Source organism: Canis lupus, chromosome 24 (genome assembly GCF_011100685.1).
Source record: "Canis lupus familiaris isolate Mischka breed German Shepherd chromosome 24, alternate assembly UU_Cfam_GSD_1.0, whole genome shotgun sequence".
In the NCBI taxonomy this organism is placed as follows: Eukaryota; Metazoa; Chordata; class Mammalia; order Carnivora; family Canidae; genus Canis; species Canis lupus.
The window spans coordinates 26904285-26930170 of record NC_049245.1 but is presented as its reverse complement, the minus strand read 5'-3'; the positions used below and the strand labels follow the sequence as shown (position 1 = coordinate 26930170).

Sequence of the window (25886 nt, the reverse complement as noted above, 5' to 3'; positions counted from 1 at the left end):
TGATTAAATACACAGAACATTTCTCCAGCAACCCGCACGCTGTTGCCTATAAAAATCACATCCAATATCACAAGAGTCCTGGAAGGTGGACACAAACAAACATCTCACACATGTAATCGTATTCTTTATGAGCAGTGAAATGTATACAAGTTTGTTTTCAGTTTATCCCCTTCCACATTATATCTACTGCTAGATGCCAACATGTCTAACAAAATAGCCACACACGCGCGTGCACACACACACACACACAACCATTTGAAAGGCCTTCTCACCTCTTACACTGCATCCAAGGGGCCTTAGATGTGTTAGCCTTTAGTCTATGCCTCATTTCCTTACTATCCTGAAGTCCTAGCACATTCACAATACTTGGGAGAGCCAACATGACCATCCAAGCACAGCTCACCTTTCCAAACTATCACCTCCACAAACTGATCATGTAACCTGAAATCTAGCCTGCCTCCTACAAACATAGTCTAGCTTCCTAACTATGCTAAAAGACTTATTACCCCAATAAATATGCCCTAGACGCACTGAGTAAAAACAGGTTACAAAACAGCATAAACACCATGATTCCATTTACACAAAATGATGTGCATATATACAAAACCCCTACCCCTTAACACAGATGTCTGAATGGATGGAGTCCATGATGCTTCCAGTAATTACTTCTGGGTAGTGAGACGGGAGGGTGATTTTTACTTTTCCTCCATCCCTTCTCATGATGCTTGAATTTCCTACATTAGGTTATTTTATTCACACTCAGAAAAAGCTACAAAGCCATTTCTACTAGCAAGCCTCCTCCTAAGACCCACCATGTCAAGAATCTTCTTTTGGCACAGAAAGCAAAAAGGGCACTTCTCTATGCTTGTACTCTGAACATTCTGGCCAGTGGTTTCTTAGAACTAGCTAAGTGACAGCTTCTGAAGCTGTTTAAAATATACATGTTTGGAGTCCCTGTCCTCAGAAATTCTGGAAGTGGGGCCCAGGCATGTGTATTTTGTCAAAGCTCTTGGAGTCATACTGATCAATGGGGGTTCAAAAACTATGGATTTATGTCTCATTCCTAAAAGGGGCCCAACAGAGGGAGAAAACAGACCAGTGCTGAGTAAAGTGTTTAAAGGCCAAGTATGCAAGGGAAGCAAACAGGAAAGTTTAGGAATAGAAACTGGTGAAGTGGTGTTGAGCTTCAAGTCTGGGAGGCCATGAGGAGAGAAGAGGCTTTCAGTAGGTAGATACACTCAAAGTTGGAAGCCAAGAAGAAGTGAATAAAGTGTGGCAGGGCAAAATGTTCAGGACGGAGAGACAGAGGTTATTTATGCAGTACGGGGGTGGGCAGGGAGAGCAGGACTACTGAGGACTCAAACTGATTAGAGAAGACAGTGAGCAGTTTAAGTTAGGCCCTGATTTATGAGTTTTAAAAAAGGAGAACACATTGCTTATGATTCAACTTTTGAAAGCCACAGAAAAATTCCTAGCAAAGGCTATGTACTAGCTGTGTGATTTTTCAAGACAATAACTTCTCTGTGCTTCAGTGTTCTCACCTGTAAAATGTGGGTAATAACATACGTTTCACAGGGTTATTGTGGGGATTAGGTGAAATGAGATAATGAATGTTAAAACTTTCCAGAGTACTCAGAACAAGAAATGGTCCTAAATGATAATATTAGGAAGCACATCCGAGTAAAGATTATGTGCTGAATTTTAATAAACCAGAGCCCACAGTTGCTTCTTGGCCCCTAAGTTAGTACCTCACTTTGGCACCACCTAAAAATTCTGGCAAAATAGCCTAAAAAGGTTTGGTTACTTCTCTATTGTTGCTTCTACACCTGGTATTTGTCTGTCTTCTATAAAGGAGATGCATTGCATGCTAAACCAGTTCTATAAAATTTAATCAAGATTATAAATGAAAACTAACAGAGTTATATTGACAAAATAATAAATGTACCGGTGGAAAATTCTATATCCAAAATAAGAATTCAGCTAATGCTGTCACTAGAGAACTAAGTTTCTACCTGGCAAAATGAAAAACACAAAGAAAAACAGGAATGATTGTTTCTCCTTCATCTTCTCCACTCAGATTTGTGCCAAATTAGATGAGATAGCCAAAATAACCAAAAGTACTACTATATCTATGATCTGTAAAAATTGGAGGGAATCGTTTCTTCGTATAACATAATAAAATAAGAACAGCAATAACCACCCACATCAATGAAAGCTTCCTCTGTTGCAGGTACTCTCCTAAGCAGTGTACATGTATTACCTAAGTCCTCACAAGAGCTCTGCAGGATCCTTCAAGGTCTGGCTTCTGCTTAACCACCTTACCTCCGATTCTATGCTCTTCTCACCAAGAGCTGGTACCAGACTGGTCTCAGAGAGTACTCCTGGGAAGCCTAATAAAAGTACAGATCCGCCAACATCATGCAGACCAGTACAATGGGAAAGTCTGAGAACGTGTCCCAGAAGACTACATTTGAAACAAGATTCCAGATGATTCTTATCAGCAGCCAGGTTTAAGGCTCACTACAGTCTTATCCCTTCCAACCTTTATTAATACATACTGCTTTATCCACTTGACACTCCTTCACCTGGCTAACTCATACTGAACTCTGGCTCAAGAGCTATGTGTCTGAGTTAGAGTGGTTTCTAATCTCCGCTTGCTTTCCCACCACCCAAAACAGATAGGAAGCCCCTGCTCCCACAGTGCTTCACGCTTGCTTCTGCCTTTTACCTTGCAATATAAATACAGGTTTCTATGTCTCCCTAGATGAGAGGTGAGCTTGTTCACCTTCCATCTACAGCACCAAGCCTGGCACAAAGCAGGGACTAGTGGTCTGTTAATAAAAGAATGAATGAAGCCTCATTAACCTACCTTCAGGGCTGTTAACCATAGAAACAGACCCTTTACTTGTGAGTCAAACTCAAACAGAAGGGTCTGGTACTTCATTCAAGACTTGATACATTTTGACAGGGCTAGCATGATCAGAATTATAACTGAGGGTCCGTATTAATAGGCCATCGAGATAAACAGTGGCAGCCCTATCTCTTTGAAAACTCTTATTATGACACAGCCTGTCCATACACGAAGTCCTGGTCAACTGAGCTTCACACCCACAAAAGCTAATGAACTGGCATCCCACATGTAAACATGAAAAGTAGGAGAGGCTGAGAAGACTATTTTTTTTTTAAGATTTTAATTATTTATTTATTCATGAGAGACAGAGAGAGAGAGAGAGAGAGAGAGAGAGAGGCAGAGACACAGGCTGAGGGAGGAGAGGAGCAGGCTCCATGCATGGAGCCCGACGTGGGACTTGATCCCGGGTCTCCAGGATCATGTCTGGGCTGAAGGCTGTGCTAAACCGCTGAGTCACCGGGGCTACCCTGAGAGGACTATTTTTGAAAGGAAAATGATACGAGTACTATATTATCATTAAACTGTTACAAGCTAGGCTATGTAGGATGATCACTCTTCTTCTTCTTCTTCTTTTCTTTTTTTTTTTTTTTTTTTTTGATCATTATTCTTCATATAACTCTTTGAGAAAGAGTTTATCAGGATTGTTGATTGAAGAGGAATTCAAAGTCCAGAGAGAATAACTTGTCCAAGGCTACCTGCTCGTTTGGGAGTAGAGCTGGGATGTGAAGCCAGGTCTCTCTGCCTCCAAAGACAATCCTCTTTGCTCTGTGTTGCCCATGGATGCCAATCAGAAGACCACTGGAGCCACCCTGGTGTGGGAAGGAGCTTTGGAAATAGACCAAGGCTCAAATTCTGCTTTTGTCATTTACTTCCTAAAAGTATTTGGTAATTAACAAACTAACACTCATTTCTAAAAAAGAAGATTAAGATGCCTAATTCATAAAGTATAGACACCTATAAAGCCCTGAGTCTCTTAGTAGATGCCCAATAAATGTGAGCTGGCCATAAGCCTATTTTCCCTCTTCCTCCCCATAAAAGAGCAGTTTCTTCCAGGATGGCAAATAAAGCTTGTTTCATGGTCTTCCTCATTGGCAAACAACTATGTTGTGCTCTAGTTGGGAAAGGCCTGTGGGTAAATCCTTAATATGACTGGAACCAGTTAGCAAACCAGATGTGCAACACTCAAAATCATCCCCTGTAGCCTGATGAAAGGAACCCAAACACATTGCTTATTTCAGCATCCCTACATTTTGTCATCTGAGGTCAGGAATGAGACAAGCAGCTGGAGGGAGAGAAAAGGAATTGATCCAGAAACTGTTCAATTATGAGGTTTTCAAACAACAAAAACAACAGCAAGACATTTCCATCCTTGTTTAACATAAAGTGCCCGTTAGCACATGACTTAATGGTATTCTTAAAATTAAATACGGTTTGTTCTTCACTTGCTCACTGTTCTGACCACTATAACCAACCTTTTTTCATTTTCAAGTTTGGGGAATATAAGGGGGACAAAAATCTTTGACATCTCTTTTTACAGACAGTATAGAGAAGTGGGGACATGGAGCTGCCTTGGTATGTCTTCTCTGGAGAAGGTTTTTGTGTTACTTTCCACATGGGACTGACATGTTCACAGTCCACCTCTATGAATGGCAGATTCAGGGAGGAAAGGCATTTCTTTAGGTAGATACTTTAAAAATCACCCACAGAATGGAAAGAAGAGGAACACAAATGGGAAAACCATGTTCATTCCAGCCACTAATATTAAGGAAGCAGAAACTGTGCTAATAAGCACTTGATTTGTATTATTTCACTGAATCCTCACATAGCATCCTTATGAGATAGAGTCCAATATCACCGCAATTTTACAAGTGAGGAAATACAGGCTCAGAAAAGTTAAGCAACTTTCCCAAAGTCACACAGACAGTAAACAACAGGACCAAGACACCAACATAAGCTTTGTCTTAATCAAAATCCCATATTCTTAATCATCCATATCACAATAACTAGCTATATATGCCTTAGCACCCACTCTCCGCTCTGCCATTACCCTCACTGGTATAAGAAGGAATACTATATATCTTTTAAGGAATAGAATGTCATCTCTTCTCTTAAGCATTCCCAGAACTCTAGAAAACTCCTTCCTAGACTTCTACAACCTCTAATATAACAAGTATTAGTATAGTATGATGTCTAGGGTCAGTATTAAAATAATAATAATCTATATAAGCTAACATTTACCAAACCTCTACACTATGTTAGACCTGCATAAGCCAGTCACCTCACAGTAATAATTCTCACACTAACCTAAAGAGGCAGGTATTAATCTATTCTTACAGGTGAATAAACAAATATGTTTTAAATGTTACTGTGGAACAGAAGCTGAGTGGCCTTGTGGGAGAACCATACATTGGTTAATTGGTAAGAATTCCTTGAATTATGCAATGCTCTTTACTACTGATACATGCCTCGATCCTGACTATTGATGGTTAACACTATACTGGTGTTAAATAAATTCATTTATTCACTCCACCAATTTTATTTATTTATTTATTTATTTAGAGATTTTATTTATTTATTCATGAGAGACACAGAGAGAGAGAGAGGCAGAGACACAGGCAGAGGGAGAAGCAGGCTCCATGCAGGGAGCCCGACGTGGGACTCAATCCTGGGTCCCGAGGATCATGCCCTGGGCTGAAGGCGGCGCTAAACCTCTGAGCCACCAGGGCTGCCCTCCACTAATATTTATTGAGCACCTACCATGAGTGAGCTCCATGAAAGGCATTAGAAATGTCTAGACACAGTCTTCCTGAGTTATTTTGCTATTAGCTTCTAATAACTTATGCAATTTGAAAGGGTTAAGTAAGAGTCTCCACCACCATCATGACCTCCCTGGGTCAAAGCACCAAGATTAGAACCAAGGTCTTCTGATCAAGAGCTTTTGATTTCACCAGCAACCTAGAGAAGAGCAAGCTGGCTTCGATCCAGAAGAGCACATACCGATGGCATGGCTTCATGAAATGCGTGAGATTTGTGGTCACAAGCTGAGGGTGTAAGTCTTAGTTTAGACACTTACCCACTATATTACTTGAAGTCATTACAATCTCCTCATTTTCAGAATGAGAAATAACACCTCCCTTGTATGGGGTAGCCCTAAGACTCAAACATTATCAGATATGTAAAGACACTACTACAGATGCTGAATACAGGTTAATGACAAACTGGTAGGCTGAAATCCTGGCACCATCTGTTCTTAGCCTATAGCCCTCCTCTCCCTTGCACCAGAAGTGCCTTCCTTGCTAAGCATTACTGTTCTCCCATCCCCCTGAATAATGAAGTAATTCTTGCTTGGTATGTTTTTGTCCTCACTAATATGGTTTTCTGGTAAATACATGTAAGCTTGCTTTATTCCCCATGTTTATTTCCGTCCTTCCATAAACTGTAATTTTACAGTTGTGGGCTGGGAGTGTCTCTCTCCTTTGGGTGGTGGCATGCAGGACAGAATGAGGGGACAGGAGGGCTGGGAAGCTAGGGCAGAGAAAATTATTAAGGCTATAGTGACAGGAGAGATGATAAGAGCAGTCAGTGGTACTGGAATCAGTGGAGAGGACTGACTAAGGCAGAATTTATAGGATTTATGACCAATTACATGTGAGGACTATGAGAGTCAAGCATGGATCTCTGCTTTGGGTGGTGGAATAGAGCATGGTGCTGTGGTGACCATTATCCCATACAGAAAAAGCAGAAGAGCCTTGGGCAATGAAGGAATGAATATAGTTTTGAATGAGCTGAGTTGACCTGATAGAGTTGTCTGCTGGTTAATTAGATGAACTGACTAGAGCCTGGGAGAGACACAGGTTGAAGATTTGGGGATCAGGAGCAAAGAGATATGGGTTAAAGCTGCAGTAAGTAGACGAAATCAAGGAGAGTATATACAGTAAAACAGAAAAATAACTGAGGGAAGACACTGCCAATCCAAGGAAAAGGATCTGGAGATGGAACACTGGGGAAGAGCAGAGTCCCCCAGGATTTCATTCGTGTCTTTGTTAAATTTTGAACAAAGCAAGAGCCCTGATAAAAGGCACCTCCAAACGATGTCATGTCATTGCCACAGCCCACCATGGAGGCATTAAAAATGTTTCTTTTTCACTCATGCTGACCAAACTTGGTTCTCTAATGACTATAGGAAAGGTTTTGCCATTTCCCTCTTCCAACGCTGGTAGGTGGCAGGAGCTCTGGTCTGCACTCCCTTGGTGTTGGGAGTCTGAGAGGCACCAGGTAACATGCTTCCAGATGATTCCTGATTCCTCCGCAATCACAATTCTTTGCAGATAACAGAAAAATATTCTTTAGAGCAGTGACCTGTTATCAACTGCTGTCATATGCCGAGCATGCACACCACACACCTACTCACGGCTTTGTAGCTCACCCCCCTAAAGCTCCTAACAGCCTCCGGGGGAACCATGTTAAAACAGCACAATTAACTAGAACTGCTACAAACTCAATAACTCACCTACCTAATGAAGCAATACAAGGAAAATTGGACCTATTTTAATAAGAATTTTAAAAGAGACAAGAAGTAAAAGGTCAAATGCCACTTCTGGATTCCAGTTCTTTTCTTCTTCCCTCCCATTCTGAAGCAGTTAATACCAAGGAGACAACTCATTCTGTACTAATCCTTATAAAACCTAGGAGGCAGCCAATCATGCTATTATTCCCAAGGGCAAATTTTTTCTTTCCAACCCATCCCCCAAGCTAAGTGCCTCCCCTGATCTATTTCTGAAGGTTTTATTATGCAAACCTGAAAGGATTTCAATTATAATAATTCTTGTCCTTCTCCAGCCCAACCCACAAAAAGCGGAACTAAATTACCAGCAATTCTAGGCCTTAAGGGTGGTTTTTGCTTTTTACCTCCTCTCTAGAGTCACCTTAATCTAGATTCTCCTCTCAACCCCTTCTGTTGATTTGAGGAACATAGCTGTTTTTATGCTACCCTCTATTTAGCATATCATGACACTTGACATGCCCATCAACAATCAGCTTGCCCAGTCTCATGCAGCTCCAGAGCATGGAGCTATTACACCGCAGGGCAGTAAAATCCAGTCATAATCTCCTAGTATCTACCCCACCACCACCACCACACTCCCACCCCCGCAGGCATGGGCAGCCTGGCTTTCCAGTGACCTCTCAGGAGGATGAGTACATGGGACAAAGGCCACAATGGGCAGAACTGAAGACAGGTTTGGTAAGAGTTTGAGAACTTGAATTTCTTAACGTGCCTACACTATTTCGGCATCCACATTAAGTTTATATAGGTCTTTTCACCGGACCCTCACAACCCCCCATGTAGTAGATCTAGCATTTCACGGGGCAACTAAGGCCCTGAGAGTTTAGGATGATCACACGGTTGATAAGCAGTGGATCTATCTGTACCATACCAGGCTACACTGCTACCCTCTAAGAGTTGGGGAAGGTGCTGATGTTGGGGAACAGAAGGCTAGCTGAGGACAAAGCACAAGTTCACACCCTGCAAACGCCTCCTCCCCCCCACTCCTGGGTGGGATATGTTTCACATTCCTCAGGCACTCTTGGCTGCCCTAAACCTAAGGGAAAGGAAAAACAAATATTTACCTTATAGAAATTACAGATTATAGTCCTATAGACCTAAGTCTCCCTTAGTTTATGTCTTAGTGATTTACAAGAAAAAAGCATTCTTATCAATAACCTAACTTCCAGAAGGAAACTCCCAACTATCTTAATGTTAATGCCTTACTAGGAGAAAAACCTTTAACTGGACAATGGCAAGGCCTTCAGTATCTTGTAGGTCCTCTTTAATATATGAAAGCTCTTTTGAAATCTCCCTTTTCCTTATCTTGGGAGTTGAGACTCCCAAGTATACAGTCAGCCACCCCTCACAAGCCCAGGACAACATCACTTCCTGCCCACGGGTCTTGTCCCTATGCTTTAATAAAACCACCATTTTGCACCAAAGACGTCTCAAAACTCTTTCTCGGTCATTGGCTCTGGACCTCTCCCCACCAAACCTCACCTATATTCCAAAACTATATTACTGAGAGGTGACAAGTGCTGAGACTGGACCTGGTTGAACTTAAAGCAGTTAACTCTCATATGTGATAAGTCCGTGAGGTTGGACAAGAAAGGCAGGAGTGCAGAGCAACCATTTAGAGGTTCTAGACCGGCAAGCTAATTCCCAGCCTATAGTGCTTATTTAGGAGTTGTTGGATTACCAAAAGCAGCTTGTCACAGGGTGGCCTCACTTGTATAAGGAAGTTCTATCCATAATGTATGTTAATCTTAAATATAAAACTGTTAGCTATTTTACCAGCAAAAATAAGTTTACTCAGGAATAATAGGGAATTACAATTCAGGCCATTCAAGCTATGGCAAAAACTATAAGCAAATCCAGAACAAAGGAGAGGACTGCTCTTTTATGGGGGAAAGGAGGTGTTCTGAGGGGATGTTATAAACAAAAATCTACCCAAATAAACCAGGAGTTCGAAGTGTAGTGGCTTTTCATTGGCTAGGCTGTTGCTGGGCAAGGGGAAAATCTTCCTCCTATTGGGTAGTTAAGTATAGGTGTTTTCCTGTGGGGAGTACAAGATATGTCTCTTCCTGTTGGGGGTCTGCAATTAACAGCAAGTGTTAGGCTGTGAGAGATCCCCCTCCTGGCCTCCTTGCTCCATTTTAAATGAGGTTTCCTTTATTCCATTTCAGACCTAATTCTTAAGGGCATGGCTCTAAAGAGGGGGCTTCTGCCGTAATTTCAAAACCAATGAGACAAAGTAAAACTTATGGCTAGCAACCAACCCATTTGTGTTTGCTTTCAAACAATCTACTAGGGTCAACTGCATTGACTTCAACCATGCAGTATTCTAGGGAGAGCCCCAAATCCATGTTTGCTCTTAATGATCAGTCCTTCAGAGAAGTGATTGTTCATTCATGCAGTCAACAAACATTTATTGTGCATCCACCACCACGCTGAGCATGAGACTAAGCCCTGGCACCCAGAGGTGACAAGGCCATTGGTTCTATATTCTAAGTGCTATGAAGGCAAAGTCCTAAGACCAAGTCTCCATGTAATAGGAAGCTCTATTCTAGTCTAGGGTTTCATCATCTGCTTCCCTGAGAAAGTGACATCAAAACTAAGGACCTGAAGGCGCACCTAGGTGGCACAGTTGATCTTGGTTTTGGCTCAGGTTGTGATCTCATGGTCATGAGATTGAGCCCTGTGTCGGGCTGGGTGCTCAGCCGAGTCAACTTGGGATTCTCTCTCCCTCTTGTACTCTATCTCTCTCTCTAAAATGGATAAATAAATGTCTAAAAAAAAAAAAAAAAAACCCCAAACTAAAGACCTGAAGGATGATTGAAAGGTATCCAGACAGGTCAGAGAAAATTTTATAGATGGAGGGAAGAGCAAAGTAGAAGCCTGGGGGCAAGAATGAGCTGGGTAATGTCTATAAATACTCCTGGTGGTCTGAGGCTGCTGTGTTCTAGTTTTTAATCACACAAACCTGGTCCTCTTGCATCAGAAGGGCCAGCATAGGTAGAATAATCCAGAGGATAGAATGGGACAAAGAAACCTTGCACAATGTGCCCCTGCCCTGCTCTGCCTCCGTTCTCACACTCCCATCAAGGCCTGAGCGCCAGTTTGCCAGGAGCAGCAGCAGCCAGCAGCAGGGGCAGGTAGAGGCCCACGGCTGCATTTTCTCCCTGGAGTTCACTTTTCTCTGGGTGCTGGTGTATTCAGAATGCAGAGCTCATCCTCACCAGCCATTACAGGCCAAACATGCCTTCCAGGAGCTGTCTTACCAAGCCATTGCCCTCACTAATATAATGTTATCAAATTCCTAATGCTGGTACTCTAAAGCAAATGTACTGTTACCAGCACGCCACTGGGCACATTTTTCAAAAGGAAAACAGCTGCTCACTGAGTCTGTCACTTTTTTTCTTCTCAGCACCATGCACGCAGAGCAAAAGACTGCTAAGGGCTGTTTTCCTATTGTACCTTTCTTCAAGCATGCTGAAGATGCAGCATCAGGTCTCTCAACAGAACCCAGCAGGTCAGCCATAGCATAGTTCCTGAGGAGTTTCCTGGATCACAGGACAAAGCCTTAACAACTAGGGCCTGTGCCTCAGAATCATAAGGTACAGATATCAGAGCTTCTAGTTCACTAGTCTAGTTTCCTCATCTGACAGACCTGAAAGGAGAATACAGTCCAGAGAAGTTAAGTAAAAGGCTGTTGTCACATAGCCAGTGAGCTATAGAACCACAGGTTGGTTCCTTTCTCAGCTGATTTCCTTACCTAAAAAAAAAAAAGATCTACTTCATAGGATGTGAAGCCTAAATAAAACAGTCCACAACCCAGTAGTGCAGAAATGTGGCAGGTATTCAATGACCGCAAAACTATCTGTTAGATCTCCAAAACTATCCATTCCCTTTCCCAGGGCCTTGTTTTGCTCAATTCCCATTGAGGAAAGAAAACAGACTGGCAGTGGGGTTAGCATGTCCACAGCTCGTATGTGGCCAATAACTGACCAGGGTGAACAGAACTCTCTCCTTGTTCTCAGATCTCAAGTCCAGTCCTTTGCCCTGCCAGTTCCAACCCTGCCAGACTTTCTGTTGTCTCTGGAGAGCTGAGGTGATCAGAGAAGACACCACTGGAAGTGACCTCTGAAGACAGTCACATCACCTTCCCTTTAGCCACTCTGAGTTGATAGAGGCTAAGCCAAATTCATCTGAGAAGGGATAGACAGGATCTCTCAAACTTTTATCTAGGAGGGTGAGGAATGCAAAAGACCCTGTAGATATCCACATCAATTCTACCAATCACTGACAAAAAAAATCACCCAAACCATGGGACAAATGTTAACTTCTAACAAGACAACCAAATGGGCCAATTGGCCCAGGTTTTTCTCCTTTCTCATACACACCAGTTCCTTGGCCCCCCTTCCCCATGCTTTAAAATAACCATCCAACCATGTCAATTCCCTGGTGCAAGTGTCTGTTAGTTTCCAGCAGAACTGTCAATGCTCATAAATTCCTGGCCTTCCAGGTTGCTCTGCAGCTACTTACTGGGGGGAGGGATGCAGCAAGCTACCAGACAATAGCAGGAGGAGATTGGCCGAGCCGTAACTACTCCAGTTACAGCATCGCAATTCATGGCAGCATTTTGCTGGGAGTGTGCACCATCAGGGAGGAGAAACATAAAAAGGGGAACCTGAGCTGTAAATAGTTTATTTCGGCAATTCCTGATGTTGGCTGAATCATACTTTAATACAGAAATACATGAAAGCACCGCTCTGGAGGTGAAAGCACCGCTCTGGAGGTGACATGTGTTGCCACCTCATTACTCTTTTCAAAAGGGTCTTCCATCAGAGAGACAAGTCACTACAAATTACAGTGAAGAAAACAAAACCCTCATGCACAGACTTATTAATAGGCCAGGAGGAAATGGAACCACTAGGATTTAAGGAAGCAGAGAACGAATGCAACAAAGACCATCAGTGATCTAGGGTCTCCAGGCTGCGTTTCCACACAGAAAACAGAAAGAAAAGAAAAAGGTAGCACTCTTGGGCCTCAGAGTCTGCTCCTCAACCTCACATCAGTTTTTCAAAGTAGCTCTCATTCTTCCCATTCCTTCTATACACCTAAAGTAGGCTGCCTTCTCCAGTGAACCCTACCTTCATGTTCCTTCTCAGTGGTTCCCACTTTCTTGATCTTCCTGGGAGATTTCATGAACAGGGGAAAGATGGTTCGTAAGCCAAGAATATCAACAAACTTATGGCAATTGTCTGTGCCTTCGGGTCCAATCATGGCATGGTCCAGCACTTTCAGGGCACTGCTCCGGGAGATCTTCTTTTCTCTAGGAACAAAAGAGGTTTCATATAAGGCATTCAATGGGGATGTTCTAGTTTCCAAAAAAAAAAAAAAAAAATAGGGAGGGGGAGTATATACTGCAGTACTCATTATAATGGGGGAGAGGGGGACGAAAGAAAAAACAGAACTTAAACGTCTACCAGTGAGAAAATTATTACATAATGATAGATCTACATGGAGTATTACATACTTTTTAATAATTAAGTAAGTCTATAATAGAATGAACAAATTTCTATGGTCAGAATGATAAGCATAAAAAGTAATACCCAAAATTCTATATGAAACATTACCTCAAATATGTGAAAAATATGCATTAAAAATTGGGGGAAAAAAGATTGGGAAGAAATAGCTCAAAATGCTAATAGAGATTACTTCAGGGTGGTGGGATTATGAACTGCCTTATTTCCTTTTTCTTTAACAGCTTTATCAAAACATAATTCACATACCATCCAATTCACCCATTTAAAATGTTCAATTCAATGAATTTTAGTATATTCACAGATATATGCAACTATCACCACAGTCAATTGTAGAACATTTTTATTATCCTGACAAAAAATCCCCTACTCTTTAGTGGTCATGTTCCTCCCCTCCCCACTCCCACTCCCTTGCAACCACTGATCTATTTTGTCTCTATGGCTTTGCTATTCCAGACATGTCAAGTTAAGGGCATCAAACAATATGTGGACTTTTGTGACTGGCTTCTTTCCCTCAGCACAATGTTTTCAAGATTCATCCATGTTGTAGCATGTTTCAGTACTCCTTTCTTTTCTGTGGCTGAATAACAGTTCATTGTATGGATATGCCACAATTTGTCTATGTGTTCATCCACTGATGAGTATTTGGGGTGTTTCTACCTTTTGGCCATTATGAATAATGGTGCTAAAAACATTCATGTACAAGGTTTTGAGTGGACATATGTTTTCATTTCTCTTGGATGTATGTATACCGAGAAGTGGAATTGCTGAGATATATGGTAATCCTGTGTTTAACCTTCTGTGGAACCATCAGGCTTTTTTCCAAATTGGCTGCACCATCTGACATTCTCACCAGCACTGTGTATGTTTTCTGACTTTCCACATCTTACCAACACTTGTCAGCTGACTTGCTGGTTCTAGCTATCCTAGTGGGTATAAAATAGTATCTCACTGTGGTTTTAAGTTGCATGTCCCTGATAACTAATGCTGTCAACCATCTTTTTATGTGCTTATTACACATTTGTATATCTTCTTCAGAGAAATGTCTACTCAGATCCTTTGTCCATTTTTAAAATTAGCTTACTTATATTTATTATTTGGTTGTAAGAGCTCTTTGTTCTGGATACAAGCCCCTGATAAATGATGTGTAAATATTTTCTTCTTTTCTAGGGGTCACCTTCTCACTTTCCTGATGGTATATTTTGAAGCACACCAGTTTTTACTTTTGAAGAAGTCTAACTCCTCTATTTTGTCATTTGTTACTTGTGCTTTTGGTGTCATAGCTAAGAAACCATTGCCAAATCCAATGTCATGAAGATGTACACTTACGTTTGCTTCTAAGAGTTAAAAGTTTAAGTTCTAATATTTAGTTCTTTGATTCATTTTGAGTTAATTTTTGTATGTGGTGTGAAGTTATGGTACAACTTCATTCATTTGCATGTGGATATCCAACTGTCCCAGTACCATTTGTTGAGGACTATTCTTTCTTTCTCTTTGCATGGTCTTGATATTCTTATTGCAAGTCAGCTGACCACAGAAACACATTTTTATCTTTGGATTCTTAATTATATTCTATTAATTTATGCCAGTACCACAATATCTTGAGTAGCACTGCTTTGTAGTAACTTTTAAAATTGGAATTCTACATTATTTTTCTTTTTTCAAGACTTGGGCTATTCTAGATCCCCTGCAATTCCATATGAATTTTAGGATTAGCTTGTCAATTTCTACAATGAAGTCAGCTGGCTTTTTGATAGGGATTGTGCTGGATCTGTAGATCATTTTGGGGAGTACTGCCATCTTCACATTATTAAGCCTTTTGATCCATGAATATGAAATATTTTTCCACTTATCAGCTCTCCTTTAATTTTTTTCAACAATGTTTTGTAGTTTTCAGAGTATAAATCTTGCATTTCTTTTGTTATATTTATTTCTAGGTATTGTATTCTTGATACTATTAGAAATGGAACTGTCTTTGCAGTTTCATTTTTGGACTTTTCATTGCAAGTGTACAGAAACACAACTGATTTTTGTATATTAATCTTTATATTATCCTGCAACCTTGCTGAACTCACTTATAGCTCTAATAATTTTTTGGTAGATTCTTTTAGATTGTCTTAAAAATGATAAAGATAACGTCATTTGCAAACAGAGATAATTTTACTTCTTCCTTTCCAATCTGAATTCCTTTTATTTCATTTGCTTGCCTAATTCTCCTGGCTAGAATGTCCAGTATAATGTTGAATATAAGCGGTGAAGGAAGACATCCTTGTCTTGTTGCTTGTTAGGGGGAAAGCGTACAATCTTTAACCATTAAGAGTAATGTTAGTTGTGGATTTTTTGTAGATGCTCTATATGAAAGGTTGGAGAAGTTCCCTTCTATTCCTAGTTTAGGTATTTTTATCATGAAAGGTGTCGGGTTTTGTCAAATGCTTTCTGCATCTTATTATTCCTTTTTCTATTTTTCAGTATCTTTTATTTTTCCATAATGAACATGCATTATTTTTTAGAATTAGGGAAGTTAAATTGTTTTCAAGAAACAATAAAGGTGATATTTTTCCCCCTGAAGTCCAAAGGTCATAAAATAATTCTGCCACTGGCTACTGTTCTTGCAAATAGTTCTCTAAGGAGTGTAATTTTCTCTAACTATACAATGTTTAACACACTATGTGATAAAGAAGAACAAATTAGTCATTTCATATTTTAGTATACCTGGTGAATCAACCAACCAAGCCAATATTTAATATTTACTGAGCACTTACTCAGTACTGTGGTAGACACAAGAAAAAAATAAAAATTAAGACATGACTTCTGCTTTCAAAACCATGTAAATCTATTTAAGGAGACTAAATTAGTATGAAATAATCAGGCAAAAGTAGAAGTCGGCAAATAACTTTTTCCCCCATGTTTCACTCAATCTGCAAATATTTACTGGATACATCTCATATGAATAGGATAGATGAAGTTCTGGTCCTCATGGAGCTTACATTCTAACTGCAGGAGACAAATGGAAAATCAAGATACTTGGTAGTGTTAAGTGTCATAGAAAGAATGCAATATAAAAGAATGAATGGAGAGGCTATTTTAAATTAGGTTATTAGGGAAGGCCTCTTTAGGGGTAACATTTGTATTGACATCTGAGTGTTGAGAGAAATTGGTGTTGTACATTTTAGGGGCAAAACATTAAAGGCAGAAGGAACAGCATGTGCAAAGGCCCTAAGGTGGAAATGGGTTGGCAAGGTTAAAGAACAGACAGAAGGCTGGCATTCTGAGGCATAAAGGAACAGTATCCTAGCTTAGATCTGGGAGGAAAACACAGGCTATACCAAAGGCCATGCCACCTTGTATGACACAATTTAAGACCTCCCAGTAAAGAACTAGCTCTAGGAGTTAAGAAGATATAATTCAACATACTTGTTCTGAGACCATTATGTGTTAGTTACTTTAGAGGGAGAGAAGTTACATGTATTTGGGAAAGTATAGGAAAAGACAGGTATATATGTAAATATTTGAAAGCACAGGTGAGAGAGTAAGAGGGGTGAGCATGGGCTACTCCTAGTAAAGCCTAGAGAAGAAAGTCCATCAGCTTGAGAGGGAAATCAGGGTAAGAGTTTAAAAAATTATTATTTTTAAGAATATTGATAATTCGATCACATTTTAGAGTGTCAAAAAGCCACTGGTGATGAGGACACTAAAGCTATAAAAGGGGAATACAGACAGATGGAGTAAGGTGATTATTACGCTGGGGGAGGCATGCCTGACCAGAAAGGTGGTAATAGCGTAACCCAAAGCCCTTCAGCCAAGTTCTTGCCTTAAAGCTAAAAACAGGAATCAGAGATAACATCCCTTTGAACAGTCTTTTGTAGAGGAAACAATATTAAGACATTGCATTATTAAAGTGCTAAGGATGACAGAGCATGTTTATCCAAGGTCAGACTAGCCAGCCAATATTGGGTCTCAATGGGTGAGAAAAAGGAGAGTATGTAAAAAGCCTGCTGACAGTGCCCGTTAGTGCTAGCCCATTCCAGTCTATCTGAGACTGTTGCATTTTTGGCAATGAAAGTACCACATCCTGGGAAACATCTCAGTCCCAAGCAAACCAAGACAGTTGGATATCTTACTTGGTGCCAACCTCAAAAGACCATGGACATATTGTAAATATTCCTACCTTTACTCTTCTTGCCATAGAATTAATCAAAACAACCCACAGATATTCACAAATGACATTCAACACAATTACTGTTTAAAAGAAAAAAAAGTTTACTACTGAGCACGTGCCTTCATATAGCAGGCACTATACTAGCTGCTGGGAATTATAAGCTCTTTGTCTTTAAGCAATTTAACAGTTAAATAATAATTTCAAAAGCCCAAAGCAATGGGAATTAAGTCCAAGAAGGTGAGGAGGTGGAGATAATTAATTTTATCTGGGAGAAGTCAATGAAGATGTCTCATGGAAGCTAACATCTCGAACTGAGTCTGAAGAATGAGCAGGCATTTGCTAGGCAGAGGAGAGAGTGACGCCATTGGTGACAGTGTGGGTACACAATACATGCAAAGGTACTGGAGGCCATAAGACTATGCCACCTAGGGGAAGCTGAGGTAGCTGTTAATGACTGGGGTGGGCAGATGACTAAGGAGAGGCAGATAGAGGTCATAACAGGCCCTAGATGTGCTGCCAGGACCCCTGGGCTCCATGCCACAGATGCTGAGAAGCCACGAGATGTTGAAGAAAAAGAGGGCTCCAGATGGATACATTCTAAAAAGCTGTGGCAACCATGTGATGAAGGGACAAGAGCAACAGAGCTGGGGAACAGGAAGGACAGTTAGACCATGACATTGGAGTAAGTGAAAAAATGACAAAGTGCTTTGTGTACCATACTGGTATAAAAAAGGGCATGCATGTGAGACATGAAATCTTAAATATCAGGAGCAGGGTAAATAAGGCTCCAAATTCAACAGAAAAGGGTTTTTTTGCACAAAGCTGAATTCTCACAAGAAACGAGACAAATAATATATTTGTTTTCACTGCAACTGGACTTGAGCAACCTACTTCACAAACCTCAATTTGCAAAGGTTATGACTAGGGCAGATAATGATATGAGCAGAAATTAGGAAACTGAGATATAATACCCTCATTGTTTAGTCACTCAGGAACAGCCCTCCTGAAATGAATGATGGTCATGTACCAGGACACCTTCAATTACCACACAGCATACATTCAAACCATTTCACAAATAACACAGAATTGCTGGAAGTGCTAAAGGTAAAGGACTCTGATTTAGCCAAGTCTCTCTGTCTCTTTTTTCTTGCCTAAGCAAATCTAACACACAAAGGATTTAAAAAGTAAAACCCTTCTTCACATAGGCAGTGTGAGACACGTTTAAAGGGGGCAGTAATTGCATATTGATCACCATTTAGGCAAGCTGCATGGAGGTGAACTTTGGAATATTCATTGGGCTTAAGTTCAGGCTTTTAGCAATCAATAGCTGTTTGGCCTGACTTTCTTGGGTTGACTTTATTTGAAATATTTATTCTACTGGAGGACAAGTAGTTTATCTTAGTCTTGTCTGGGTTCATCAGGTTGTCGATCACGCCAGGACCAAAGTGAATGCTAACCTCTATAAAAGTGGGTGGTAGTGGGAAATGATACAGAGTCGTCTACTGCTCCTTATTCTGCCAAAGCAAACCTTCTGATGAGGAAGGGATGGGGAAAGGCAAGTTTCCACTGTTGTTTTAATTAACTTGTTCTTTATTATATAAAAACACTTTTGCAATGAACACGTGTTCTAAGTATAATTTTTTTTGTTGTTCATTTCTTTCATCAAATATTTATGGGGTACCTACCTAACAGATGCCAGATATAAGTTGAGGATGTAGAGGCAGGCACAGCTCATGTTTGTGAGGAACTCAGTTCACAGGCGAGACAGATACAAAGACAATGGGTACACCGAGAAAAGCCAAGTACCACAGTGAAGGTTTTGTTCTACAAAGTAGAACATGAATGCAGAAAGGAGGGCTGACTGTGTCTGAGTCAGGGAGGCCTCACAAAGATGATGCATGAACCAAGCTTCACTGGATGTCTTTCCCAGACAGGCAAAAAGGAGAGGGTATTTCAAGCTGATGGAAAGTACAGGATATGCAAAGACAAGTAAGCAGGGAGCATTCAGGGAAGTGGTGTATGGTACTGCTAGAATACAATGAGCAAGAGGGGGAGCAGCATAACACGAAGCCTGCTGGTTTTGTGTGTTAGAAAGATTATACCTGCCACAGTGGATAGAACAGTAGTTGGGGGCGGGGGGGAGAAGAAGACAGAGGGAAAATATATTAGAGGCAGATAGATGCAGAAAAAAACAAAAACAAAAAACAAAACAATAGTAGATTAAGAGTGAAAACGACTGAATTCAGATTGAACCTGAGGTGCCTATGAGACATGGCGGTGATATCCAGTGTTATGGGTCTGAAGTCCAGGAATGAGATTAAAAATAGGGGCAAATCTGGAAGGATTATTAAATCTATGGGTAATGTCTGAATCAGTGGTGTAAATACGACTACCCTGAAAGGGTGCAGAAAAAAGGGGAGGAACCCTGGAGGAAACTGACTTGAAGAACAAGTAAAAGAGGTAAAGTCCACTCCTCCCTAAGTGAAAGGGACTGATGAATGGGGAGAAAAAAGGTGACAGGAAATCTTTAAAAGATACTGTGAACCACAAACTAATCCTGGCAAGAAATTTGGATAATACCTATGAAGTCACTTTTGTTTGCTTTACAATGTACATGATAAAGTTCATTTCCTTTTAGCTCCCAGAATACAAGATCACTTTCCAGTATCCAGGACTTCTATGAATGAGACAGTGAGATCAATGTAACTAAATTCATAGTTGCTCTCAAACCATCATGCCAAAGAACACTGGTGCTCTGGGAGATACTGAAAGGAACTCCACTGCTAAAATAGAATAATGGTGGTCTTCTATGTTGTGAGACACAGTTTTTCAATTTTCCATTTCTGTTCCCATTCATTTTTCAAAAACTACTGGTACCAACTACTGCTTGACTAACTTTGCCAGAGAACAAAACAAATATGTAGAAAACAGAGGTTAAGATTTTGGTGTGTAGCACTATGGTGGGTCAGTTATTTTTTTTTTTTTTTGGTGGGTCAGTTATGCAGAGAAACTACTCACAGTATGGCTGAGCTGATGGTGAAATAAGATGAACAATCAGTGACCAAACCCAGGGCTCTAGAGAGCACAGGTTGGCAAACTTTATGCAAAGGGCCAGAGAAAAAATACTGTAGGCTTCTGAGCTATTACATGGTTTCTGTAGCATATTTTTCTTTGTGTGTGTATATGTGTTTTAAAATATATGTGACACTTTAAAGATATGAAAACCATTCTTAGCTTGCTGGTCACAGAAAAACAGCCCTCAACCAGATTTGTACCACAGGCCAATTCCTAATAAAGAGGATTAACAAAGCTTAAATCTAGTTCTTCAAAAAGACCAATATAAAGGACAACCTTTTGGCAAGAGCAAACAAGAAAGAGAGAAAAGGCATACACAAAAACCCCAATAATGGGAATGACCAGAAGGGAAGAGAACTACAGATAGAGCAGATATTAAGACAACAGTACATAAGGAATAATTTTATGCCAAAAACTCAAAAACCTGGAAAACAGGTGAGATGGACAATTTCCCCAACTAACTCAACAAAAATAAAAAGAAAACCTGAATGGGTCTATAACCATTCAGAAAACTCAATCAGTAGATAAAATCTTCTCTCAAAGAAAATTTAAAGTCCAGAAGCAATCACTATCAAATATTCAAGAAGGAAATAATTATAGTATTACTTAAACTCCTAGAGAAAACAGAAAAATAAGGAGCGTTATTTGACTCATTTACTAAAGCTAAGACAAACAAAACATTTCTGAGAGTAAACTTACAGGCCAAACTCACTCAGGTATAAGTATCAAATTCCTAAATAAAATACAGAATCCTAGAAAACATAAAACAGATGGGCTTCTCCCAGGGATGCAAGGTCGGTTCAACATCAGAAAACCTGTTAATGTAATCTTCACCATATTAACATTAAAAAACTATTTCAATAAATACAGAAAAAAAATTATTTGATAAAATTATTGATCATTATGTAAAATCTGTGGCATCAGAAAGAGAAGAAATTGCCTTAATCTGATAAATGCTATCTCCAAAAAAACTCAAAACAAACATTATACTCAATAAAATACATTTCCTTTAACATCAGGAATAAGAAAACTCTGCTGCCAATCACTACTCCTTCCTATTCAACACTGCATTAGAAGTCACAGCTAGTAAAATTTAAACACACACACACGAACTAACAAATTCTTGAAATGAGATGTGACAGAAAATAATCTTGTTCTCACCTCTTAACTGCTCCTCTCCAAAAGGTGCATATACGCAGAGGTTTGCGACTAAAAGTTTAACAATTAACTCTCCAGGAAAAAAAAGTGCCGATTTGTTGTATTTTCCAATTTACATGGTTTAAATACTTCCACCATTACCTACTTTCATTCAAATTACCAGTGTGATACCACTGGACATGATGTTGGAAAGAGAGGTGCACAGTGAGCTTTCACGAGCCTATATGAGCTAGTTCAAACATATCACTGCTGATACATCCCTTCCTGCACCACAGACATCAGGCTTGGCCATGTGACTTTTTGTGGCCAATAAAATGTGAGCATAAGTAATATATGTATCTCTACAGGAGAAGTTTAAAGATTTATTACGTTATTCAGTCTGTTCTCTCTGCTCTGAGAAAGTCATGTTCCATTGAACACTGTTCTTTAGCATGAATCCCAAGATAAAGATGTGGAGCAGAACTTCAGATGGCCAGTGATGGATGTATTGGGAGTGAAAAATAAATATCTGTCACTGAAAGTCCTTGAGGTTGCAGAATTGCTATTGCAACAAAACCAAGCTGATACGTGATATAGTAAAGTTGCTTAATATAAGATCAGTACATAAAAGTAATTTGTATTACTTCCACGAGCATTAAATATTAAGAAAATGTATACTAGAAAGTATTTTAAAAAATAGATAATATGCTCTTTGACTTCCACTTTGGGCCAAAATGGAGTAAGAGGGACTAAACTGATATTCCCTCCCACACCTAAAACAAAGAAACAAAAGAACAAAACACATAAAACAATGGTTTTTAGACACCTGACATAAGGTAGCCCAAGATAGTGATCCTTAAGAGAGGGAAACACAAGCAATGAGCCCAACTGGCTGTTTGGAGAGTCTCCAGGGCTCAAAGCAGGGTGGAGACACAGGGTAGAGTAGGGGGGATCAATGCAGCTGGAGCTCACAGGGCAGGGTACCAGACCAAGAGCTGCACAGAGATATGCAGAGGGTCTCTTTGAGTCTTCAGTGGAGTGCTAATTAGGACATCCATGGGAAGAAACTAACCAAGGCTGCTGAAAGGAGCCACCTGAAAAAAGAAAGGGAAAACAATGCCTAGAATTCACTGAGGGCCAGGAATAGTTTGTGTTCCCACCAGCTGGAGTGGGAAAAGCTTTGTGAATTCATAGTGCATCACAGGAGTACTCAGGATGTACTGCTTCAGTCCTGAGGCAAAATTAGCCATAGACTAACAGTGAGTCTGGTCCCACCTAACAGAGCTTAAAAGTAGGCCTCCAAGGAAGGAAACTACTCCCAGTAATTTAACTATATCCTAGAACAAAGCTCAAGAATATTTATAAGGAGACATGGACACACACACAAACACGCACACACATCCAGAATCCAACAAGTTTGAAAAATTCACAATATTTAAATTTCAGAAACAGGCATTTAAAGAGGCAGGAAAATATTTTATTTTTTTTAAGATTTTATTTATTTATTCATTGAGATGCAGAGAGAGAGAGAGAGGCAGAGACACAGGCAGAGGGAGAAGCAAGCACCATGCAGAGAGCCTGACGTGGGACTTGATCCAGGGTCTCCAGGATCACGCCCTAGGCTGCAGGCGGCGCTTAACGGCTGCGCCACCAGGGCTGCCCAAGGCAGGAAAATATTAACCACAAAGTGGACAAAAATAAAATTACATGGATGACAGAATCAGAAGACATTAAAATGGTTTTATTATAACTATATTTGATATATTCAAGAAGGTTAAAAAAACTTCAGTATGCTAACTAGAAACAGGGAAACTAGAGAAGAAAAATACAATGTCTGGTGAACAGTACACTGCATGAGATTAAGTGCAGAAGAAAAGAGTGAGTTTGAATATATAACAATAGAACTATTTAAAATAAAACACAGAAAGAAAAAAAGACTGAAAAAAATTAATAGATTACCAGTGAACTGTGGTTGGACAACTTCAAATAACCTAATATACATGTAACTGGAGTTCGTGACAGGAGGGTGGGGCAGGGAAAAAAATTTAAAAATATAATGATTGAAAATTTTCCACATTTGATGAAAACTATAAACCCACACATCCAAAATGCTCAATGAAGCTAGACACAAGAGACATGAAGAAAACTACATCAAGATATATCATAATCAGGCTGTCCAAAATCAGCAAGAGAGAAGATCCTAAAATCATCCAGACAAACGGGGACGTATTACATACAGAAAAAATAACAGAAGAATGACAACAGACTTCTCATGGCTAACCAAGCAATCCAGAAGACAGTGAAGCAACTGTTAAGAGAACTAAAGGAAAAAAGCAATCCTATTAACATAGAATGCTATACCTAGTGAAAATATCATTCAAAAGTGAAGGCGGCAAGTATTTTTTCAGACATACCCAAGCTGATGAAAGTCCTCACCAGCAGACCAGCACAAGAGATGTGGAAGGAAATCACTTGGGAAGAAACTGATACCAGATGAAAATCTGAATCTACACAAAAGAATGAAGAGCACTGACAATGGCAAATGTGTTGGTAAAAATAAGACTTTTCTCTAACTTTAAAAATCTCTTTAAAACATAATTGATTCAAACAAAAAGATAAACAGTATGTATTGGTATTTATAACATATATAGGAGTAAAATATATGACAACAATAGCACAGAAACCAGGAGGGAAAAATGGAAATTTATTGTTGTACTACAGATGAAATGGTGTACTACTATTTGAAGACAGTGATACGTTAAAGATGTATACTATACATAGTATATACATGTATACATAGTATACATATATTATGCTTATAGTAATCAGAAAGTTGCGGTGGCTATGTTAGTATCAAGCAAAGTAGATTTCAGATCAAGAAACATTATCAGGGATAAAGAGAGTCATTTCATAATGATAAAAGAGTCAATTAAGCCAAACAGCATATACTCCTAAATGTTTAATCACCTCAAAGAATTTCCAAATACATAAAGCAAAAACTGCCAGAACTCAAAGGAGAAACAGACACATTTACAATTATAGTCAGAGGTTTCAAAACCCCTTTTAATAAGTGATAGAATAAGTAGATAGGAAATCTGTAAGGACAGAGAAGATTTAAACATCACCACTAACTTAACCTAGTTGATATTTACAGAATATTCTTTTTAGATGCACAAGGAATATTTAGCAACATAGATTATGTTCTGGGCCAAAAACAAGTCTCAATAAATTTAAAAGGATTCAAATCATATAGAGTATGTTCTCGGACCACAATGGTATTAAAGTAGAAATAAAAAACAGAAAGATCATTTGGGAAATCCTCAAATATTTGGAAACTAAATAACACACTTCTAAATAACTCATGTGTCAAGGATGAGATGAAGAGAGAAATCTGAGTATTTTGAACTGAATAAAAATATTTTGAACTGAAAATACAATATATCAAAATGTGTATCACACATTAAAGGTTTAAGGCAGCAATTAAGAGGGAAATTTATAGCGTCAAACATATTAAAAACAAGATCTCAGGGCATCTGGGTGCTCAGTTAGTTAAATGGTTAACTCCTGATTTTGGCTCAGGTCATGATCTCAAGGTGGTAAGACTGAGCCTCACATTAGGCTCTGTGCTCGGGGTGGTGGTGGTGGGGGAGTCTGCTTGAGATTCTCTCCCTCTCCCTTTAGCCCTCCCATTGCTTGTACACTTGCTCTCTAAAATAAATAAATCTTTTAAAAAATATAAGATCTCAAATAATGATCTTCAATTTCTATCTTGAGAAATAAGAAGAACAAATTAAATCCCAAATAACCAGACAAAAAAATAATGATCAGAGCAGAATCACTGACATAAAAAACACAAAACAGTAGAGACAAATCAGTAAGAAAAACCTGATTCTCTAACAAGATCAACAAAATTGATAGCCAGCCTGATTAGGAAATAAAGACATCAATGCCCAACTCTGGGACTAAGGGAGGGCACATCACTACAGAGTCTACAATATTAAAGAATAAGGGAATATTCACAAAAAAACCTTATGCCACTAAGTTCGACCAGTAAGATAAAATGAATTTCTTGAAAGACACTACTTAAGTTTACTCAAATGCGGGGGGCGGGGGGGGGGGGGGATCACTGGAACAAGTTTAAAAATTATTTCATCAAAATTTAAAACTTTTCAAAAGACTAAAAATGAAAAGACAAGGGATGCCTTGGTGGCTCAGCGGTTGAGCATCTGCCTTCAGTTCAGGGTGTGATCCAGGAGTTCTGGGATCAAGTCCTACATCAGGCTCCCTGTGAGGAGCCTGTTTCTTCCTCTGCCTATGTCTCTGCCTTCTCTCTGTGTCTCTCGTGAATAAATAAATAAAATCTTTAAAAAAAATGTTATGGGCTGGGAGAAACTATATGTAATACATACATCTGACAAAAGATTCTATGATGTATAAAGAACTGTTATAATTCAACAATAAGACAAATAAACCCCCTTCCCTGCCAAAATGGGCAAGAGATTGAACAGACAC

The 25886-nt window shown here is 39.6% G+C and overlaps 1 protein-coding gene across 5 annotated transcripts in view; it reads right to left on the bottom strand.

The window, feature by feature from the left end:
• Positions 1 to 25886, bottom strand: part of CTNNBL1 (catenin beta like 1) — a 161378-nt gene that overhangs the window by 51793 nt on the left and 83699 nt on the right. For all 5 annotated transcript variants that reach the window (XM_038572282.1, XM_038572285.1, XM_038572281.1 and 2 more), the window contains one exon: positions 12611 to 12792. In XM_038572282.1, the coding sequence (XP_038428210.1) occupies positions 12611 to 12792 (182 nt within the window). The remainder of the gene's footprint in view (positions 1 to 12610; positions 12793 to 25886) is intronic.